Raw genomic sequence first — 17,718 nt, 5'->3', positions numbered from 1 at the left:
TTGCTAAGCAAGGCAGTTATCAAGTGAGTCATGGCCTTTTCTGCCATTTTGAGTGATCACTAAACAAATGGTTGTAAGTTGAGAACTACCTGTAGTACAGTTTTTGCCCCCTGAGCATATCTTCAAATCGACAAATGTCACTCAAAGGATAGGAAAAAAAAAACTTTCAGGAAAGCAGGTAAGGACAGAGAATCCTGGGAATCCTTGCCAAAGCTTTGTATTTTTTGCCAAGCAAAATGGAGCCTCTCTTTTAAATTGCTGTCAATCTTTACCCAATGTATCTGGAAGCTTCCTGCCAAATTCCCTTTCTAAAAATCTCTCTCTACAACAAGAGAGAGCTAATGCTATGCCCGAGAAGTAGCTTTCAGCAAGACCTCATTAGTTTGGCTAAAATATTATGGGCTATCACTGTCTCCATTCCTATTTCTTTAATCTTTTCTTGCTGAAGGAAAGTACATAAGTAAGGGTAGATAGAAACATGCATCAGTTTGGGAATATTAAAGGAATATTGGAAGGATGGTGAAAGACCATCTTTAGAACGAGGTTAAAAAAATGAATTTAAAATTACAAAAACACAACAAAAAAGGCATATGTTTAAAAGTCATATGATAGAAGATGCAGGGCTATACAATAATATATAATGGAGTCTAGCAGCATCAGCTTTGGTTAAAAACTTTTCCTCTGGGCATGAAGAAAGGATTGGGCAGAGAATGTTTAATTCCTTATATTTAATGCATGCAAATATCTTTCTGTAGATCTTCCACTGTCTTTTAATACTATAATTCAATCATCAGCTATGCAAATAGGGAGGTTGAGAGGATATTTAAATAGACTTTGGGAGGGGCTTCAAATTTCTTCCTTTTCATTTTATTCCTGGCTTTGCCACAGTCAAACCCTGAACTGAACTGGGGTACTCTCTAGAAAGAGCAAATCATCCTTGCGCTGCAATTAGATGGAGGTGAGGATAAATGCAAAATAAACCCACATTGCCTAATCTTGTCACTGAATCCAGTGTTTGAATGTACAATATTTATTTCTTAGTATATTCTGTGTTTCATTCAGGAGTTTGAGGCAACCTACATAATACTCCCTCTTCTTCTCCACAAGAAGCCAGTAAGGTAGGATGAACTGAAAGAGTGAAGAGTGAATTTCATGTGTATCACATGTGTATATAGTGGAGACAGTAGGAGACAAGGGCAAAGTAGATTTGGCTCAATTTATGGTAGCAGTGTATGGCTTTGCCCCAGATACCATTTCTGAAAGATTACAAATAAGAAGCTGTCAGTGAGAATTTCCCTTGTAATATTTCCACATGTGTTGCTGGTTGGAAGGGGCTTGAACAATATACCACCCACTTCACAATATTGAAGGGGGGGGGTCGGGGAGGGAGAATTGCTTTTCTTATTAGAAACACCCCGATAATATTATTAGACCAGGCCTCGCTTCACCCAATGCCCCCAAACAGCTTTAAGTAACTAGATATCCCGCAGTTGGGGCATCGCAAGCAAATGGGCGGTGAGAGTCGATGGGGGTGAGGGAGGGGAGGAATCTGGGGTGACTCCGGAGGATGGATTGACGGTATAGATATATAAGCGCTCCGCTGATCGAATAAGAAGTGCCGGAGAAAGCAATGCGGTGGAAGGCCAAGCTGTGGTGGGACTCGGGGGCTATTATTGGAAAACTGCTCTTCCCCCCCCCCTCCCGCGCTGTTCCGCCGAGGCGTCCTCCTCCCCGCACCACAAACCCAGCCTCCGGAGCCAGAGAGGAAAGATCGGGCTGGGTAACAACAATGCGAGGGGCTCGGGCGGGGGATTTGATCTGAAGTAACTTGCCCCGGCGGCTGCCGCCCAGGGAGCCTTGATTGACGTAGACCTGCTGGAAGCGGCGCATCCATCACCAGGCTGAGCCACAGCAGAAGTCACCGGCCGCTCCTGCAGGAACACAAAGGCGGGCGGGTAGCGGGGAAGCTCTTGACTACCGCCGGCCGCCCAGCTTCACCTTTCCTCTGGCAGTAGCTCTGCGTCCCCCGAAGAGAGCGGCGAGGAGGACACGCCGCCTCCACGCCCTGGTGCCTGGACAACCATTGCAGAAGAGGGAAGGGGGCAGCGGACGGGAGAGAAGAAGGGAGCCCTGAGCCCACAGGCCCGTCCTTGATTGATTGGCTGTTCCTTTTTGACCGCCGCTGCCTCCCATCCAAAGGAGTTGCTGTCTTGGCTGATGGATGCCGGAAGGTGCCGCATTGCCTGGTGTATGTTTGTTGGCTGCTTGGCTGGTAGGCATTACTTGGCTGTTCCTTTTTGTCTCTGAATGCCTTTCTTCCGGCGGAGGCTGGGATCCCTGCGAGGCGAAAAGACCTGCTCCATCAGTGAGTGAAAAGGACCCAGATTTCACCCCCGGCCTCTCCCCGCTCTCTCCCCCCCCTTTTTTTTTCTAGAGGCGACGGAGAGGGACAGACGGCAGCCTTGCTGGTACTAGATGAGGTCACTGTGTAAGTGGGCAGGGGGAGTGAAAGACGCGGTAGAGGAATACATCCCCTGCTTTGGAGATTAAAAAGCTTGGGGGTATCAGAAGAAGCAGCTAATTGATTAAAAAATAATAATAATCCAACTTATCCAGCTGATCAGCACATGCCTCTTGAACCCCTACCACAAATTGGTTTTTAAATGCTATTCAGGAATTGTTCAGAGAGAGTGAGGGAGGCAGAAAAAACACCTTTATTGAAAGCTTGGTATTAGGTCGTATTTATTGAAATTGCAGTTCTTTAGCTATTTCAGCAGTGCCAAGGTGAAGATCTCTAATTTGCAGGGAGAAGTGGGTGGAAATATTAGAGTGTGCCTGTGGTGGAGGAATTAATTACCTCAACCTCTTCTGCACTCCCGGCAAAGTCACTGGCTGTTTGGCCTTGTTCTCTCTGGCATCATAATGCTGATCTGTATCTGCTGATCAAGGCATTTTATTTTAGTGCTGTTTTTTTTTCCCTTCACCCAATTGTTTAAATCACTATTGAATGGGAAGGAGGACGCCCGTTCTCTCTGCTTGGGCCCTGTCAGAGCCATTATTTCTAGTCATCAACAGGCAATTGCTGCAGAAGAAGAATAATTGGGCTCAACTAAACGTGAGTTATAGTTTTCCTGCAGCTTCAAGCTGTGGACAGGTGTTGGAAGGCTGGGATTTGGGGCTGAGAAAGGAGAGCAGAGCAACAGCATTGTGTGTGTCTGTGTAGTTAATTGGGAGATGGAAAGGGCAGATTGGAATTGAGGTGCATATATTAATTGAACTATATTAGACATTAGTGTTGGAGAGATTGGTAGCAAAGAATTACCTAACTTGTTGGATACTAGAAATGGAAGGGAGGGTTTCATAAATCAAAACCAAGAGACTGAATTTCAAGCTTTGTGGCAGTTTGGAGGTTCCACCCCTTCTTCTGTGCAAGAAGAACCATTATCGGACGAAGCGGCACAATGACTCATTTGCAGGCAGGCCTGTCTCCAGAGACTCTGGAGAAGGCCCGATTGGAACTGAATGAGAACCCAGACACTCTGCACCAAGACATCCAGGAAGTTCGGGACATGGTGATCACCCGACCCGACATTGGCTTTCTTCGCACAGATGATGCCTTTATTCTTCGCTTCCTGAGGGCCAGAAAGTTCCAGCATTTTGAAGCATTTCGCTTGTTGGCCCAATACTTTGAGTATCGTCAGCAGAACCTTGATATGTTCAAGAGCTTCAAAGCCACTGATCCAGGCATCAAGCAAGCACTCAAGGATGGCTTCCCCGGAGGGTTGGCCAACCTTGATCATTATGGCAGGAAGATCCTGGTACTATTTGCTGCCAACTGGGACCAAAGCAGGTAAAGATTTTAACTCATGGGGGGAAGGTGGGATAGGCTAAGTTGCTCATCTGAATCCACCATGGTGCTGCAGGCTATATGTTGGATGTCATCATAATGGGTTCAAATCCCCTTTGGTTTAAGTGATATTCCATTCCAAACTTATGATAGGAATGGCATAAGAATCTTTATTCTTATATTGGCTCCTGCACATTAGAAACTTTGATTCTAATGTGCAGGAATGAAATTGTTTTTTTAATTCAGCGGAAGGAGCTAGATTAATTTTTAAAAAGCTCTTCCCAAACTTGAAATTCTATGATGGAAAAAAAAATAATGTGCAGAGATTAGGTGTGCCTATAGAGCAGGGGTCTTCAAACTTGGCCCTTTCATGACTTGTGGACTTCAACTCCCAGAATTCCTCAGCCAAGCACGCCAAGTTTGAAGACCCCTGCAGTAGAGCTTCGATTATAAGATAATGGTGAAAACAATGAATGGAAACTGATGGCTCAAGGTAGCTTGCTACTTGGAATGAAATGGTAAATATGGTAAAAATGGTAAATCCCTCTAGCTCCCCATCAAGGGGGGGAGAGAGATTTGTTTCTCATGAGTGACTAATCAGAAGTTTATTCTCAATTACTCTTTCTTGGATCCTGAACAGAAGGTGCTAATGCAATTAGCAATTTGTCCCCTGACCTGGTTTGCCAATTTATTTATTAAAAATCTTTCTAACTTGCCCTAGGTCCAACTGATTCCAGGTTAATAGACAACAACAACAATAACAAAATATTGAAACAAAAGTACAAGTACAAAAAAAAAAACACAATGGCAATGGCAAATTAAAAGACAACCAAGGATAAAATTGGCAGGCAAACTAAGGCAATGGACACCCTCAAAACCTAATTGTAATTTAAGGTTTTAATGCTGGTGCCAGTTGTGTACCTCTGAAAAGTTCATTTTTGGATTAGTTATTTATATATCATTTAGAGCTGCCCATCTCCTTCATAGAGTGACTCTGGGTGGTGAATAAACAGTCAAAAATATTTTAAAAAACCTATATATAAACATTATGTTAAAAATAGTTAAAAATAAGAATAAAATAATTAAAATTTGAAAGGCAAAGGAAGGACTTCAGAGCGCTAACCAGCCCCAAGGCTGGGTGTTCCTCTGTCATTCCCAAGCAAGTTGGCAGAACTAGCTCTTCAAGCATTTCCAAAAGGCCAAGAGAGGGAGGGGGCACCTCGCCTCTGGGGGAAGAATGTTCCAAAGGGCAGGGGCAATGGCAGAGAAGGCCATTCTTGAAATTTTTAAACTGATGGGATCTGCAGCATACCTTCCTTGCCTAACTGAGTGGGATGAGCCAAAGTAATGAGCCAAAGATGACTTGTCAGGTAATCTGGCCTGTATAGGGCTTTAAAGGCCCTAACCAACATCTTGAATTGGATCTGGAAGCAAACAGGCACCCAATGCAGCTTTCACAGCAGAGGTGTTACATGCACCATCCTTGGGAAGCCCAACATTGCTGATGTGGTCCTGATCTGTATCAACTAAAGTCTACAGATACTTTTCAAGGGTAGACCCATGTAGAGCACATTGCAGTATTCCAGACAGGAATTAACCAGGGTGTGAATGACAGAGCAAAGGGCTTCTTTATTGAGGAAGGGCCATAACGGATGCACAACATGCAGTTGAGCAAAGGCCCTCCAAGCCACAATTGCCATCTGCTCTTCAAGCAAGAGCTGTGAGTACAGGAGGACCCCGAGATTATACATCAGGTCTGTCTGGGTAGTGCAATTCCATCTAAGACCAAAGATGATAAACTCCCAGATGCAGAGGGCTCCTCATCTATAGCCACTCCATCTTACCAGGGTCCTGCTGAAGTCTCTGGTTCCCTATCCAGGGCCCCACAGCTTCCAGGCATCCCAGTTTAGGCCTCGGCCACCGAGGCAAGAATAATGCAGGAGAAATAATATTTTGGCAATGTTGTTACCCATGTTGATGTTTTCTACTATTCCAAATGAACTAGGTTTCCCAAGGTTTAGCAACACCTATAAAATTTAAAGGCAAATTTATGTTTCTTCTTTCTTGGCAGATTCAGCATCCGTTTCTTTACCAGAAGCAGGAATATTAATATAAAAGAACTTATCTATGAAACAGGAAAGTGATATGTTCAAACCTGCTTTGACAAAATTTCTATTAATTTTAATGTCCTTCCAGTTTATCCTAGTAACATGATGCCTTTTGTGAATGTTATAAAGCCTAAGGTCTGTCCAATATTGAGTTAAAGAGTTCTGATTCATGAAGAAGACTTTTATGCCATCCTATTCTCACTTCTTATTGATATATTTTATTTTATTTTCATTGACAGTTCCTTGAAGGAGTTCAAGGCAGTAGACATGGTTCTCCTCTTTTATCTTTTACAATAGTCTCTTGAAGTGGGTAAGCACTTGAGGATGGCTCAAGGTAGCTTGCTACTTGAAGTGAAATGGTAAATATCATGTTTTCCCACTAGCTCCCCATCAAGGAACACAGCAACCCAGAGTGATTGAGTTAATTGGGTATTTGTGGGCCACAGTGGCTTGTTTCTTTCTTCTGAGAGGTCAATACAATCATAATAAATTAAATGCAGTAACTAACAAACCATATGCTGTCTTTCTTATTAAAAAAAGTCATTACCTGAAAGGATTGCCTGGAGTACCTACAATAGATACAATCTTGGAAGACTGAAAGAAAATGAATGCCTCACTTAGGGGTTTCATTATTGGATAGGGAAGCAAGGAAAATTTGAATGATGCAGTGAGATAACCTGCCCCTTTTGGACTGTATTGTGATGTCACATGCACAGACAATAGGGATGGAGTTTATGGCACAAGGCCACAATGTTGCTTTCATAATTCTGACATCCCTTGGCCTCATATCCAATGAAGAAAGTTTCATCATTCTAGTGAAAATACCAAGGTCCAGTGGGTGTGGCTCTGACTGGAGTAGTGATTTGAAACTAGGATGTTCTGATCTTATAGTGTTTACACTGCTCAGATTAAAATTTGTTCTACTGTATCTGCACACAATCTAGATGCTTCTTTATAGAACAGTTGTTCTTTTCTTTTGACTATGCCTTATTTTATATCAGCATAGCATGGCCACTGGATGACCTGAATAGTGTATGAGTTCAAAAATAGGGTTCCACCTCCTCTGAGCTCCACTGAAGTTGGAATCAGAATTAATTACCTAGATGCTCAACTTCAGACACTGCAATTCCTACACGGTAACAGGGTAAAACACATGGTATAAAATTAACTGTTGAATTGAACCTTTTCCTAATGTAATCATTTTGCTCAATGGAATATGACTGGGCTGCTATTGTATGAAGGGCAAGAAACCGTTGCTGACAGAATGTTAGTAGTTTGCACAAGTGTTGCACTCCCTTTGTACTTTTGATCTAGTTTCTTAAAAACAACAAGAACCATGTCTCAGAGGCACAGAGTCTGCCAATGAAGTATCTTAAAACTGATTAAGTGCCATCAAGTTGGTGTTGACCCTTAGTGACCACATGGACCATCCATTATGATCTATCCCTGGCCTGGTCTTTCATATTTTCCAGTGATGTACACATTGCAGCTATAACTATCTTAAAATATATTGATACATTCCAATGGTGGGATTCAGCCAGTTTGCACCAGTTCGGCAGAACCAGTAGCTAATTTTGTGTTGCCCAGGCCCAGAATGGACTTCCGGAAGCGGCATCCACATAGAGAACCAGTTGTTCACATATTTGAATCCCACCACTGATGCATTCCCACTAAAACAGTCTGCTAAAACATAGTTCAGTCAGGATCAAGAGAAAGGATTAAAAACAGAAAAAAAAACCAAAAACAAAACAAATAAACAAAAAGCTCATAGCAGGGAAGTGAACTATCAACTCCAAGCAATGTCATTAGACCTGTAGTCCTGCCAACATTAGTCTGATTTCTACAGCATTTAGATTTCTTCCTCATGCTGATCCTATATCTGTTATGGAATATTAGATAGGTTAAATCAGAGACTGTATCATGTTGGCTTATTCCTCTGGAACGTCTCCTTTGCTGTGGATGGATACGCTTTAGTAATGCATTTTCAAAGAAGAGGTCAGGTCTATATATGTTAGAGCTTTGCCTCCTTATCTCACCTGCTTGCACTGACATAACTCCCTCCTTTTTTCTGCATAAGTTGGGATAGCTCAGATGTTTCAGTTCCATCAGTTAACTTTTCCCAGACTTTTCATGTCTAAGATAAAAGAAATGTGCTTGTCTGTAAATTTATTATGCATGCCTAATTGTCTGCTGGGTCATAATTATATTGAAGTAACAGGTGATTGTAAAAGGAATAAGAACCATGATATAGACCATCTTACCACTGCCACTATCAGCTTCTCATTTGAATAAGTCCAATTAGCAAATTCCTATTCCAATTAAATTGGAAATAGATTTTGTAGAATTTTGTATGTCTCTCATACATACATACAAAAATGGCAGAACATGTCCTTGTGCCAAACATTTAAAATTCATGTTGAGTGGTAGAAAAAAAATTGTACGCTTAACATGGAAATCTATAAAAATGACACAAGGAATAGAATTCAACAGATTCCGTTTCTCTCATCAATACATCTCTATGTTCAAAAAGCATAGCAGGGAGTCTTCTAGGTTAAACAAAAATCTTACAGAAGTCCTTGTTGCTTTCTGAGCTTCGTTGTTTGCTTGCAAATGTTTTCATAATCCAATGAGGGAACATCATCAGCACAGATGATATTGCATAGTCAAGCAATAAAATATCTGCAAGGAAACAATCAAGCTCATCAAGAACTCCATAGTTCAACACTGAGCTACATATATCTTCTTTTAAAGAAATCTAAGTAGAAATCCTCACTTACCAAGACTTATGTACATAATAGTCACACAGCAGTGCTGTGCAAAGCTTTGAAGAGATGCTTTGCTCTAATCTAAACCTCTATAAGGTTATCATTACATTGTTCCTCTAACTAGCAGGTTTGGGCAATCCCACCGTTTGGACTGTCAGAATATTCTTAAGCAAGGCAGGCAGTTTGGGCAGAACAGCCCTTTCTTGAATTTTCTCATGGGGTCAGATGAATGTTGTTTCTGCAGTGCTGAGTACCTAAGTGCCTGAGATAGAACACACCTTCTTCACACAGCCCTATTGCAAAACCCTGAAAATATTCTACAATGTGATACATCTAGATGTTTCTCTTAATCACTTGTCCCACATGGGTGGAAAGGTCTATGCTTGCTTGTGCTATGTTTGCTTCGTTCTTATAGCGAAACTATCAATGCATGGTGCGACAAGAAATTTTGTTTATCAGTTGGTTTGTTGCAGAGAGTGACACTGATTTAGGGATGGAAGAGGAACAATTGGCCCAAAGTCACTCAGCTGACTTCAGTATTTAAGGGAAGACTAGAAACTGGTCTCCCTTGCTCCTACTGTATCACTTTAACCACCATACCATGTTGGCTGTCAGCTATCTACATCTATATACAGTAGATAGAACACAGAAAGGATAACTTAATTTAATTGAGATAAATGGTTTGACTGATGGGTAGCTGTAGCCCTGATGCTATTTCTGAAGAGTGCTACTCAGGATAATTTCTTTCACTCGTTTTCTAACCTCTTCAATTTCAGTTAAAAGTTCTATGGAAAAGTTGGCACAGGAATAGACTGTATATGGTTTAGTGGGATCAGTATCTAACTCAAAAGCCTTGCTGTTTTATTCCCTCCACGTAAAGGTTTCATTCACTGATAAGATGAATAATAACCAGGAGGACCCAGATTGTTGGGGGCAATGTAAATATATATATACATTGCTTACTGGTGTACACCGCTTAGAGAGTGCTTGCACTTAAAAGCGGTATATAAGTCTCACAAATAAATAAATAAATAAGTTCATTGAAGAATAATAATAAGGATCACTGTCTTTAGCCCCATTTCTCCACACTCCAGGAGTTCAGTGAGAAGAAGCTTTTGTGTGTCTAAAGTTGTAGATGAGCACAATTCAGACTCATGGTGCAGATCCATAAAGTTCTCCTTTCCTCTTGCTGCTGAAAGCAGGAATGCTCCTGCCTCCTATTTTTCCCACAACAATCCTGTGAGGTAGGTTGGGCTGAGACTTGATAGTGGAAATAAGTACTCTCTACTCCATTCCCAAGACTAAAGTTAAATAACACCAACACTACTACTAAAGGTGATTGATTTAAGGAAGTAAAATAATTACATTCCAAACCAACTAGATTCTGTGTTTAATCCCAGTTTGGAGCTTTTTCTGCAATTGAACAGAACTATAATCTAACAAACGCTATCTGTTAAATGTTCTCATTTTTCCATTTGTATTGACATAACCTCATACTCCATCAATATGAGTAATTCATAGCATAGTTACAGAGTTCTCTACATGCCTTTTCTGGAGTAACTTCTGCTGTTTTCAATAAGACTTATTGTGACAAATGTCTGTAAGATTGTCCCTTGATTGTATGAAATTTCATTTAAATCCACTTTGAATTTTGGAACCGAAAGAGGAACATTTTGCTTATTACTACATTTCCAGTTGGGTAATTGAATCTGTTTTGTTAAGGCATAAAGACTTTTAGAAATGGCATAAACAGAGGTTTTCTAACAGTATGAATAAATAGGGACATTAGACGCTGTAAAATAAATCACAAATCCTAGATTATTCTTTAGACATTAGAGACACACCATCAGATTTACAATGTGACCCAGGAGATGCTCTATAAAAGCTAAGTTTCACTGAAGTCAGCCGAATTTAATTTAGAGATTAATTTTGTTGATTGTTAATACTAATCTTATCTGCTACCACTTCCCTGATCAGATTTAAAGGAGGCAAAAACAGAATATAGCTCTTCTATACTATGAACATTGTGTTTTATCTAGCAATCTGTGGAGCCCACCTAGTGAGAACCTTTACGGCAACATTTTCATATGATCAGATATGGAAAAACACTGAATGCTTATTTTCAACATGCTGAAACGTAGTTGAGAAATGCAGATGAAAGAATCTTGAACCTATTTCTTAGTAAAGAAAAGAATCCCTATTGTAAAAAAAATGTTTTTAAGGATGTGAAACTGGTTAGTTTCCTAATAGGTTCCTTGTCAATATTCTCCTTTGTATTTTGTTAGGCATGGTACATGATATTTCTGAATTATAAATCTGATTGCTAATTAAAATAAATAACTGATTGACATTTTTGCAGGTGCGTAGAACTGTCAACAATCTTTATTAAGCTCAGTTTAAGTACCTGGATAAGTACAGTAGCTGGGATATATTGTGAAATAACTGTAATATCGTATGAGGAAAGAATGGAATATTAAAACGTGAGAATGGAAACATCAGATTTCTTTAGATTTTAAAATCTGAAAACTACATAAAATGAATTAAAATTTCAGCAAGTTTTAATTAGAGATGAACTGAGCTCTGGAGAAATTTTTTAAAGAACATTTACCTAATTCCTGTTTGCGTGCAATACGCTAAATCAGTGTTTCTCAACCTTGACAATTTTAAGGCATGTGGACTTCAACATTGCTGGCTGTGGAATTCTGGGAGTTGAAGTCCACATGCCTTAAAATTGTCAAGGTTGAGAAACACTGCACTAAATAAATTTGTATTTAATTTTATTTATATGCCGCCCAATCCCAAAGGACTCAGGGCGGCATACAGAGTTAAAACAATCATAAAACAATAAAACAATACAGTCATACCGCGAGTCCGATCATATCCCGGGCCCCCCCGGGGACATCAGCCCCAGGCCTGCCGGAACAGGAGAGTTTTAACGGCTTTCTTAAAGGCCGGCAGGGTGGGAGTAGTTCGAACCTCGGGGGGAAGTTGATTCCACCAGGTCGGAGCCACCGGGTCGGAGCCAGAAAAGGCCCTTCCCCGAGGGCCCGTCAATGTGCTTTTTTTCAAATTTCTGCTCCTTCCATCTATCTAGCTTACTGTAACTGATCTTGCAATTCTTTTATGACAAATTCTGATGTGGATTACTTTTTTCAATGCATAGAGAAATCTTGTTTATTGTTTAAGAACACTTTCTCTCTCCCCCACTTCCTCCTAGCAATGACTGAGCCAATTATTCAAAGGCTGACTCATACAACCACTGAAAATGTGGTTTGTCACATTTTGGAGACTCCACAGGTTTTTGCATTTGCATGTTCAGTGATGCTGAAGGTAACATAAAGACAAAGGAGAGAAGAAATCAGATTTCAAGGGAAAAAAAATAAAGCAGAGTTGCACTTAGTCATATAACTTGGTTGAGAATTTCATCCAAGTTTCATTCTGGTCATGTTCAGTGCAAAATATTCTGTTTGTATTATGGTTTTTCCCAAAGACATTCTCCTAATTTATCTAATCCTCTCCATCAACCTTCTCCACAGACTTGTTAGTTCTAAATTCGGTGTTATTCTGGGTGGATATTGATTCTGTTTATTGAACAAAATGTAATGAGTTTGAAAAAAAGAGGTATTGAGTTGCTCAGATGCTCAGCTAGATTATCTGGAACAATTATTATTATGATATGGTCTTATCTGAATAGCTGCTGTTTAACTTTCCCAATCTTAACTCTATTAAACTTAAAGAAGGCTTATATGTGTGTACTTAAATAGCTACAGTAATCATATTTCATGAAATCTTTACCACTTGAAATCTTGAAATGTTGCCTAATAATATTATTGGTTATCTTAAGGCCATCTTTGCTTTTATTTGTTGACAGATACACACTGGTGGATATTTTACGTGCCATACTTCTTTCATTAGAAGCCATGATTGAGGACCCAGAACTTCAAGTAAATGGATTTGTTTTGATTATAGACTGGAGCAATTTCACTTTCAAACAGGCTTCTAAACTGACACCAAGTATGCTTCGATTAGCCATAGAAGGCCTTCAGGTAAAATGATTTTAAGCATTATTCATATTTCTTTTACTCTTCTCGTTCCAGGCATCTCTCTCAGTTCTTCCTGACTGTCTTTAGCAATCTAACAATCTTTTTTTGCAGTTCTAACAATTGAGATTTTAGATGTCTATGTATGTTTTGGAAGTTGTGAATGAACTGTAAAGAATGAATTTGATATCTTCAACTTATAGTGCTCAAGGTTTGAAGGTCTTATTTGATTTCTCAAATTTAGGAGCTCTATGTTGTTATTAAGAGCTTGAATATAACAAAGCAAGCCAAGAAAGCAGATATACTATTGGGTCATATATCTTATGTTATTATTCTGAAGTGATGTTCTTTGTTCAGTGAGAGCTACCATCAAGTGCTATACACTGTGGAACAGTGAAACATTAAAAGACATTTATACATTGCTAGTACTCCTATTTAGGCAATACACTCATGTATAGATCTAGAAATACAAGGAGCAATGATCAACCTTTCTTAAGTCAGAAAGAATAGTATAATTATAAGACAAATTTTATGTGTTCATGTATGCACTCAGCCTTAGATCCACAGGGCAGCCCTGGAACCAGCCCTGGAACCAACCCTGGAACCAGCAAGGAACTGCCCTGCCACCTCTGTCCTGCCCCCCGAGTGTGCACACAGGATATGGCCAGTGCCGGTGTCCTGGGTGAAGTCAGCCTGCAGGGTAAGACAGCCAGCAGGGATGCCAGATTCTGCTTGCACACGCACCCAGGGGGCAGGGCAAAGCTGCCCCATGGATCTAAGGCTGAGCATGTTCTGGTTTTGATGGATGCAACCAGGTTGTAGATCACTCCCAGTCAGCCTGGGCTGGGCTGAGGTGCGGCGGACTGGTCCTTCGCTGTTTCCAGAGCAGGTCCCTGGACCATACGGAACCACATGGCTGGCCCCCGGGCCTTGTGTTTGACATGTCTGCACTAGAATATAAACTGAACACAAATCCCATTCCTTACTAGCACTGATGATGTTATCTAGTTTGGGTAAGGAAATGTCTACAAGAAAACAACCAAGCTCACAGAGCACCGAGGATCTGTCAGATATTTGTTAACTATTTTTCATTGCAACTTTCCATGCATGATGTATTTCTGAGGGCAACTTGTAACATTGGGTGATGTACAGAAGAGCGGGAATGACCATGAGTAAGACCCACTCTCAAGACAACCTTCAGATAAAAAGCGCCTCTGTTCAGGATAGGAATGTAATCTGAGAAAATGTCTCAGAAAAGCCCCTCCCTAGTTCTTATGAAGATAAAGGGAAGGAGAAGGAAACATTATTGCAAGATTTGTTACTATGGCTTCACAAAAAAAGTTGTACTAGATGATATTGGATTCCTAATCTAATCTACCCTGAAGGGATGATAGGTCTTCAGTCCATGGATAATTGAAGCCATAAACAATTTCCCTCCTTGTTGAAAAACTAATCTCTTGGCAATGATAAAGACAAGCTACCAGAGGAAGGTTAGTTGTTCATAACTAGAGTATGGTTGCCCTTTAATGAAATATGTCTCAGTTGTTAAAATTGCTCTGAACAATATGGTTCTAAATGATGAAGGTTTAACATGTTATTTAAAAACTAAAATGTAATGATGCCAGATGACTACATTGTACATTTTATTTTGGCATGATATAGTGTGAAAAACCTGATTTCCTCAACTTGGCATTCTCTAGATGTGTTGTGTTACGTTTGGATTATTTCCACACAGCAGTGGGATGATGGGAGTTATAGTTTTTTGACAGACTACCCCTGGTAGAAGAAAAACCTCCATGGTGAAACTGCAACCTTAATACACTATCCAAATATTGTAGTTTTACTGCAAGCTGCTTTTAAGGAAGAAAATGCTTCCTTCACATTTGAAGTAATGAAATATTTTAGAATTTCTGTGAGGCAAATGGTTTTTACATCTGGGTGAGCATTTATGTGTTCTTTTTTTAAATAAAGATATTTTATTGTTTTTTTTAATTCTTAAAAAAAAAGTACTCAGGACACACCGTGGTGTTTGGGTAATCAGGATGTCACAGGTTCCAACTAATGAAGCACTTCAAAGAACTTTCAGGCATGTTTCCTAAAGTCTTTATTACAGAGCTACAATTTTGCCGGTCACCATCATGGACGTATTGATGCCAGAATCTGACTTCCTCTCGCTGGCATCAATCTTTTCTTGTTAAACCCCTCCCTTGTCTTGCAGTCACAAGTCACATTATCCAATTAGTGTGAAGGTCAAAAGTTTACTTCCTCTTTCTTTCCCGGGCTTTCCCCCCCCCCCACTCTAAGCTGTGTATTAACCCAGTAATTACCAGACAGTTTTGCATATTGTCAAAGCAAGAATATACAGTATTTGCAGCATTGACACAGACACTGAAAAGTAAAAACATAAATAAACAACTCAACTTAATACATTCACTGTCCCCTCTCTATTTCCCTCAAATAACATAATACGTTTAAAATATTCCATTTCTAAATTAAATTTCTATTACTACTAAACCTGTTTTAAAACTTTATCAATTTACAATTACCATAATCAAATTTAACTTTAAATCAACAAGTTATCAATTCAGGTATCCCTTTCAGATGTATTCTAGTTCCTAAACTCTCTCATCCCTCCTTTTATCACCAATCTCATTTATTTCTTCTTCCACTACACAATAGCTATCTTAGTTAAAAAATAATGTTAAACCTTAATTAATTTCAATTCATTACACAAACTTCAAATTTTATCCAATTAATTATCATATCTCATCACATCTATGTTATTGTACAAAAAGATCATCTTACTAATTTAAAACACTCCATTAATTATTAAAACCATCCCAGTCTAAAAAATCAACATTTTTTCAATTCCAATACATAATTTTCATCAAAATAAATCTATTATTCCAAAAAGTATATTCTTAATCTATTTAAAATATCTATTCTAAAAATCACCCTCATATATATATTTCTTGCTTCTAACTCTAAATCATAATCCTTAAAACATTCCATTTTAATCTATTACACAATTTTAGATTTCTCTTTTCAGTCTAATTCTGGCTTTTTTTCTGTGCCAGGCAGGTTTCATAAAGACACTTCCCTTTCAGCCAGTAGATGCATTTTTGTTGCTTGCAGTAGCCTTTGAAAGGATAGAAATCCTTTATGTGTTCTGATACAGACCATTTGAAGAGGATTTGCCAAAATGTTCCTTGTACTTCTACAGAGCTCTGATGTAAAAAGCACTTTCACAAACATGTTTTGTGGACAGTACCCAGCAGAAAGTTACTGGATTCTGTTGATAGTGTCTTTTTTTTTTTTTTTTTTTGCAAGCAGATCAGTTTTGCCTTTTGCAGCAAAGATGTGCACAAATGTGTTTGATGCAATTTCTCTTTAAGTATAAAAAGAAGAATTGCTTTGCTGAGCATGGGTGTGTACACAACTCATGATTATTCTTTTGTTCTGTGTGTCATGGAGGTGAATGAAAGCTGCTGATTGGGAGGGATCATTTCTACTTTCCAGGGTGGATCATCTTTTCTGGACAACAGTTCCTTCTGCCCCCCACTCCACAATTCTGGAATATTTAAATACTAGGGTGGAAGGAGATAGTCTGTCTTCTAACTGTCTGCGAAGTTAAGTGCAGGTATAGACAACATAGAAGTAGAAGAAGAGACTTATTGTGAAACTTTAAAAAAAAAGAAAACTAACCCTTTAATGGGCTGACTAGAGTTGATTTAACATTTCCTGTCAGAATGACCTTTTACTCCAGGTGAGATACTCAATGGAATGGGTTTCTCTTGTGTGAGGAATCAAAAACAGAGCCATTCAGCTTGAATACTTATATCCTTGGCGTAAATTGTTGCTTTAATTTGATGATTAGTGTTAAAGCTAACAGATCTGGGCTATAAAAGTTTGTTTGGTCACTAAATGGATGGGCGGAAAGACTCAGAATTTAATGCAACCATTGTTGTCCTCTAGTAGTCAAACAAATTTTTGCAGCTTGTTTGCAATCTCATGGTTTTCTAGCACCGGAACATCCAAAACTGTTCTGGATTTTGTTTTTTTCTGACTGAATCTGGTATTGTTTCATCCAGGTGAAGGCCAGTCTTGAATGGGTGACTGGAACTTTGGAAATGCAAAATTTTGTTTTGAATTTTCAGCAAAATATATTTTCTAGCTCATGGACACTTTAGCTATTAGTTCCTGTGGGGTGGTGATATGACTGGGGCCAGATGGAGCTAAGTTCAAGTAGTCCATCAATTGTCACACTCCCAGCCTAACAACATTGTTATTGTAAGGGTAAATATGAAGAGCGATGTCTCACACACTGCCTTTAACTCTTTAGAGTTAAAGCAGAATACATTAATAACAAAATAAAAATATTTGTAAATGTACAAAGATTCTAGAAATAAATACTTCAAATACTATAATAGTATGAAACATTTCCCTCAAATATTGAACAATTGAAATAAACTGTCTCTAAGACATTGATGCACCATCAGTGACACAACATTAACAACAGTTAAGATAGTGAAGTCTTCTATTTCACTGTACATTAGTTGTGTTTAAATCCCTGCCTCAAAAATACCTCCAGAGATAATTATGAGTCCTTTCATTTCCTACATTTTTTTAAAAAAAGAAATAATTTCCACTATCAAATATTAATGAATCCTTTCAAAAAAAAATTAATATTGATAACTACTGATAGGTGAATCCAACTGATTTCATTTATGATGTCCTTCTCATCACTAGCATATTGTGAAACTATGACCTTACATCTTAAAAGCCACTTGCTGAATCTGAGCAAAACACTGATGACAGTCAGAAAACAGGGAATGTTTTATGTTGTTTCTTTGACACAGTGTTCAACATATACACCAGACGTTTGCCTCTATTAACAGGGCATGTTAGATAAATATTGCTACATAAAACATAATGTTATCTTGATAAACTCATGTACT

At 39.1% G+C, this 17,718-nt stretch overlaps 1 protein-coding gene across 1 annotated transcript in view; it reads left to right on the top strand.

Moving 5' to 3' along the window:
- The first annotated feature begins 1,521 nt into the window (after nucleotides 1-1,521).
- The window catches only part of CLVS2 (clavesin 2), a 48,335-nt gene continuing 32,138 nt past the window's right edge, over nucleotides 1,522-17,718 (top strand). The window contains exons 1-2 of the mRNA XM_039343536.1: nucleotides 1,522-3,850; nucleotides 12,592-12,766. Coding sequence (XP_039199470.1) covers nucleotides 3,462-3,850; nucleotides 12,592-12,766 — 564 coding nt within the window. The 5' untranslated portion in view covers nucleotides 1,522-3,461. The remainder of the gene's footprint in view (nucleotides 3,851-12,591; nucleotides 12,767-17,718) is intronic.

This window comes from Crotalus tigris, unplaced genomic scaffold (assembly GCF_016545835.1).
Source record: "Crotalus tigris isolate CLP2741 ecotype Arizona unplaced genomic scaffold, ASM1654583v1 scf7180000017861.769447, whole genome shotgun sequence".
Taxonomy (NCBI): Eukaryota; Metazoa; Chordata; class Lepidosauria; order Squamata; family Viperidae; genus Crotalus; species Crotalus tigris.
Note: the sequence above shows the minus strand (reverse complement) of the source record. Positions and strands in the feature narration are given on the sequence as shown.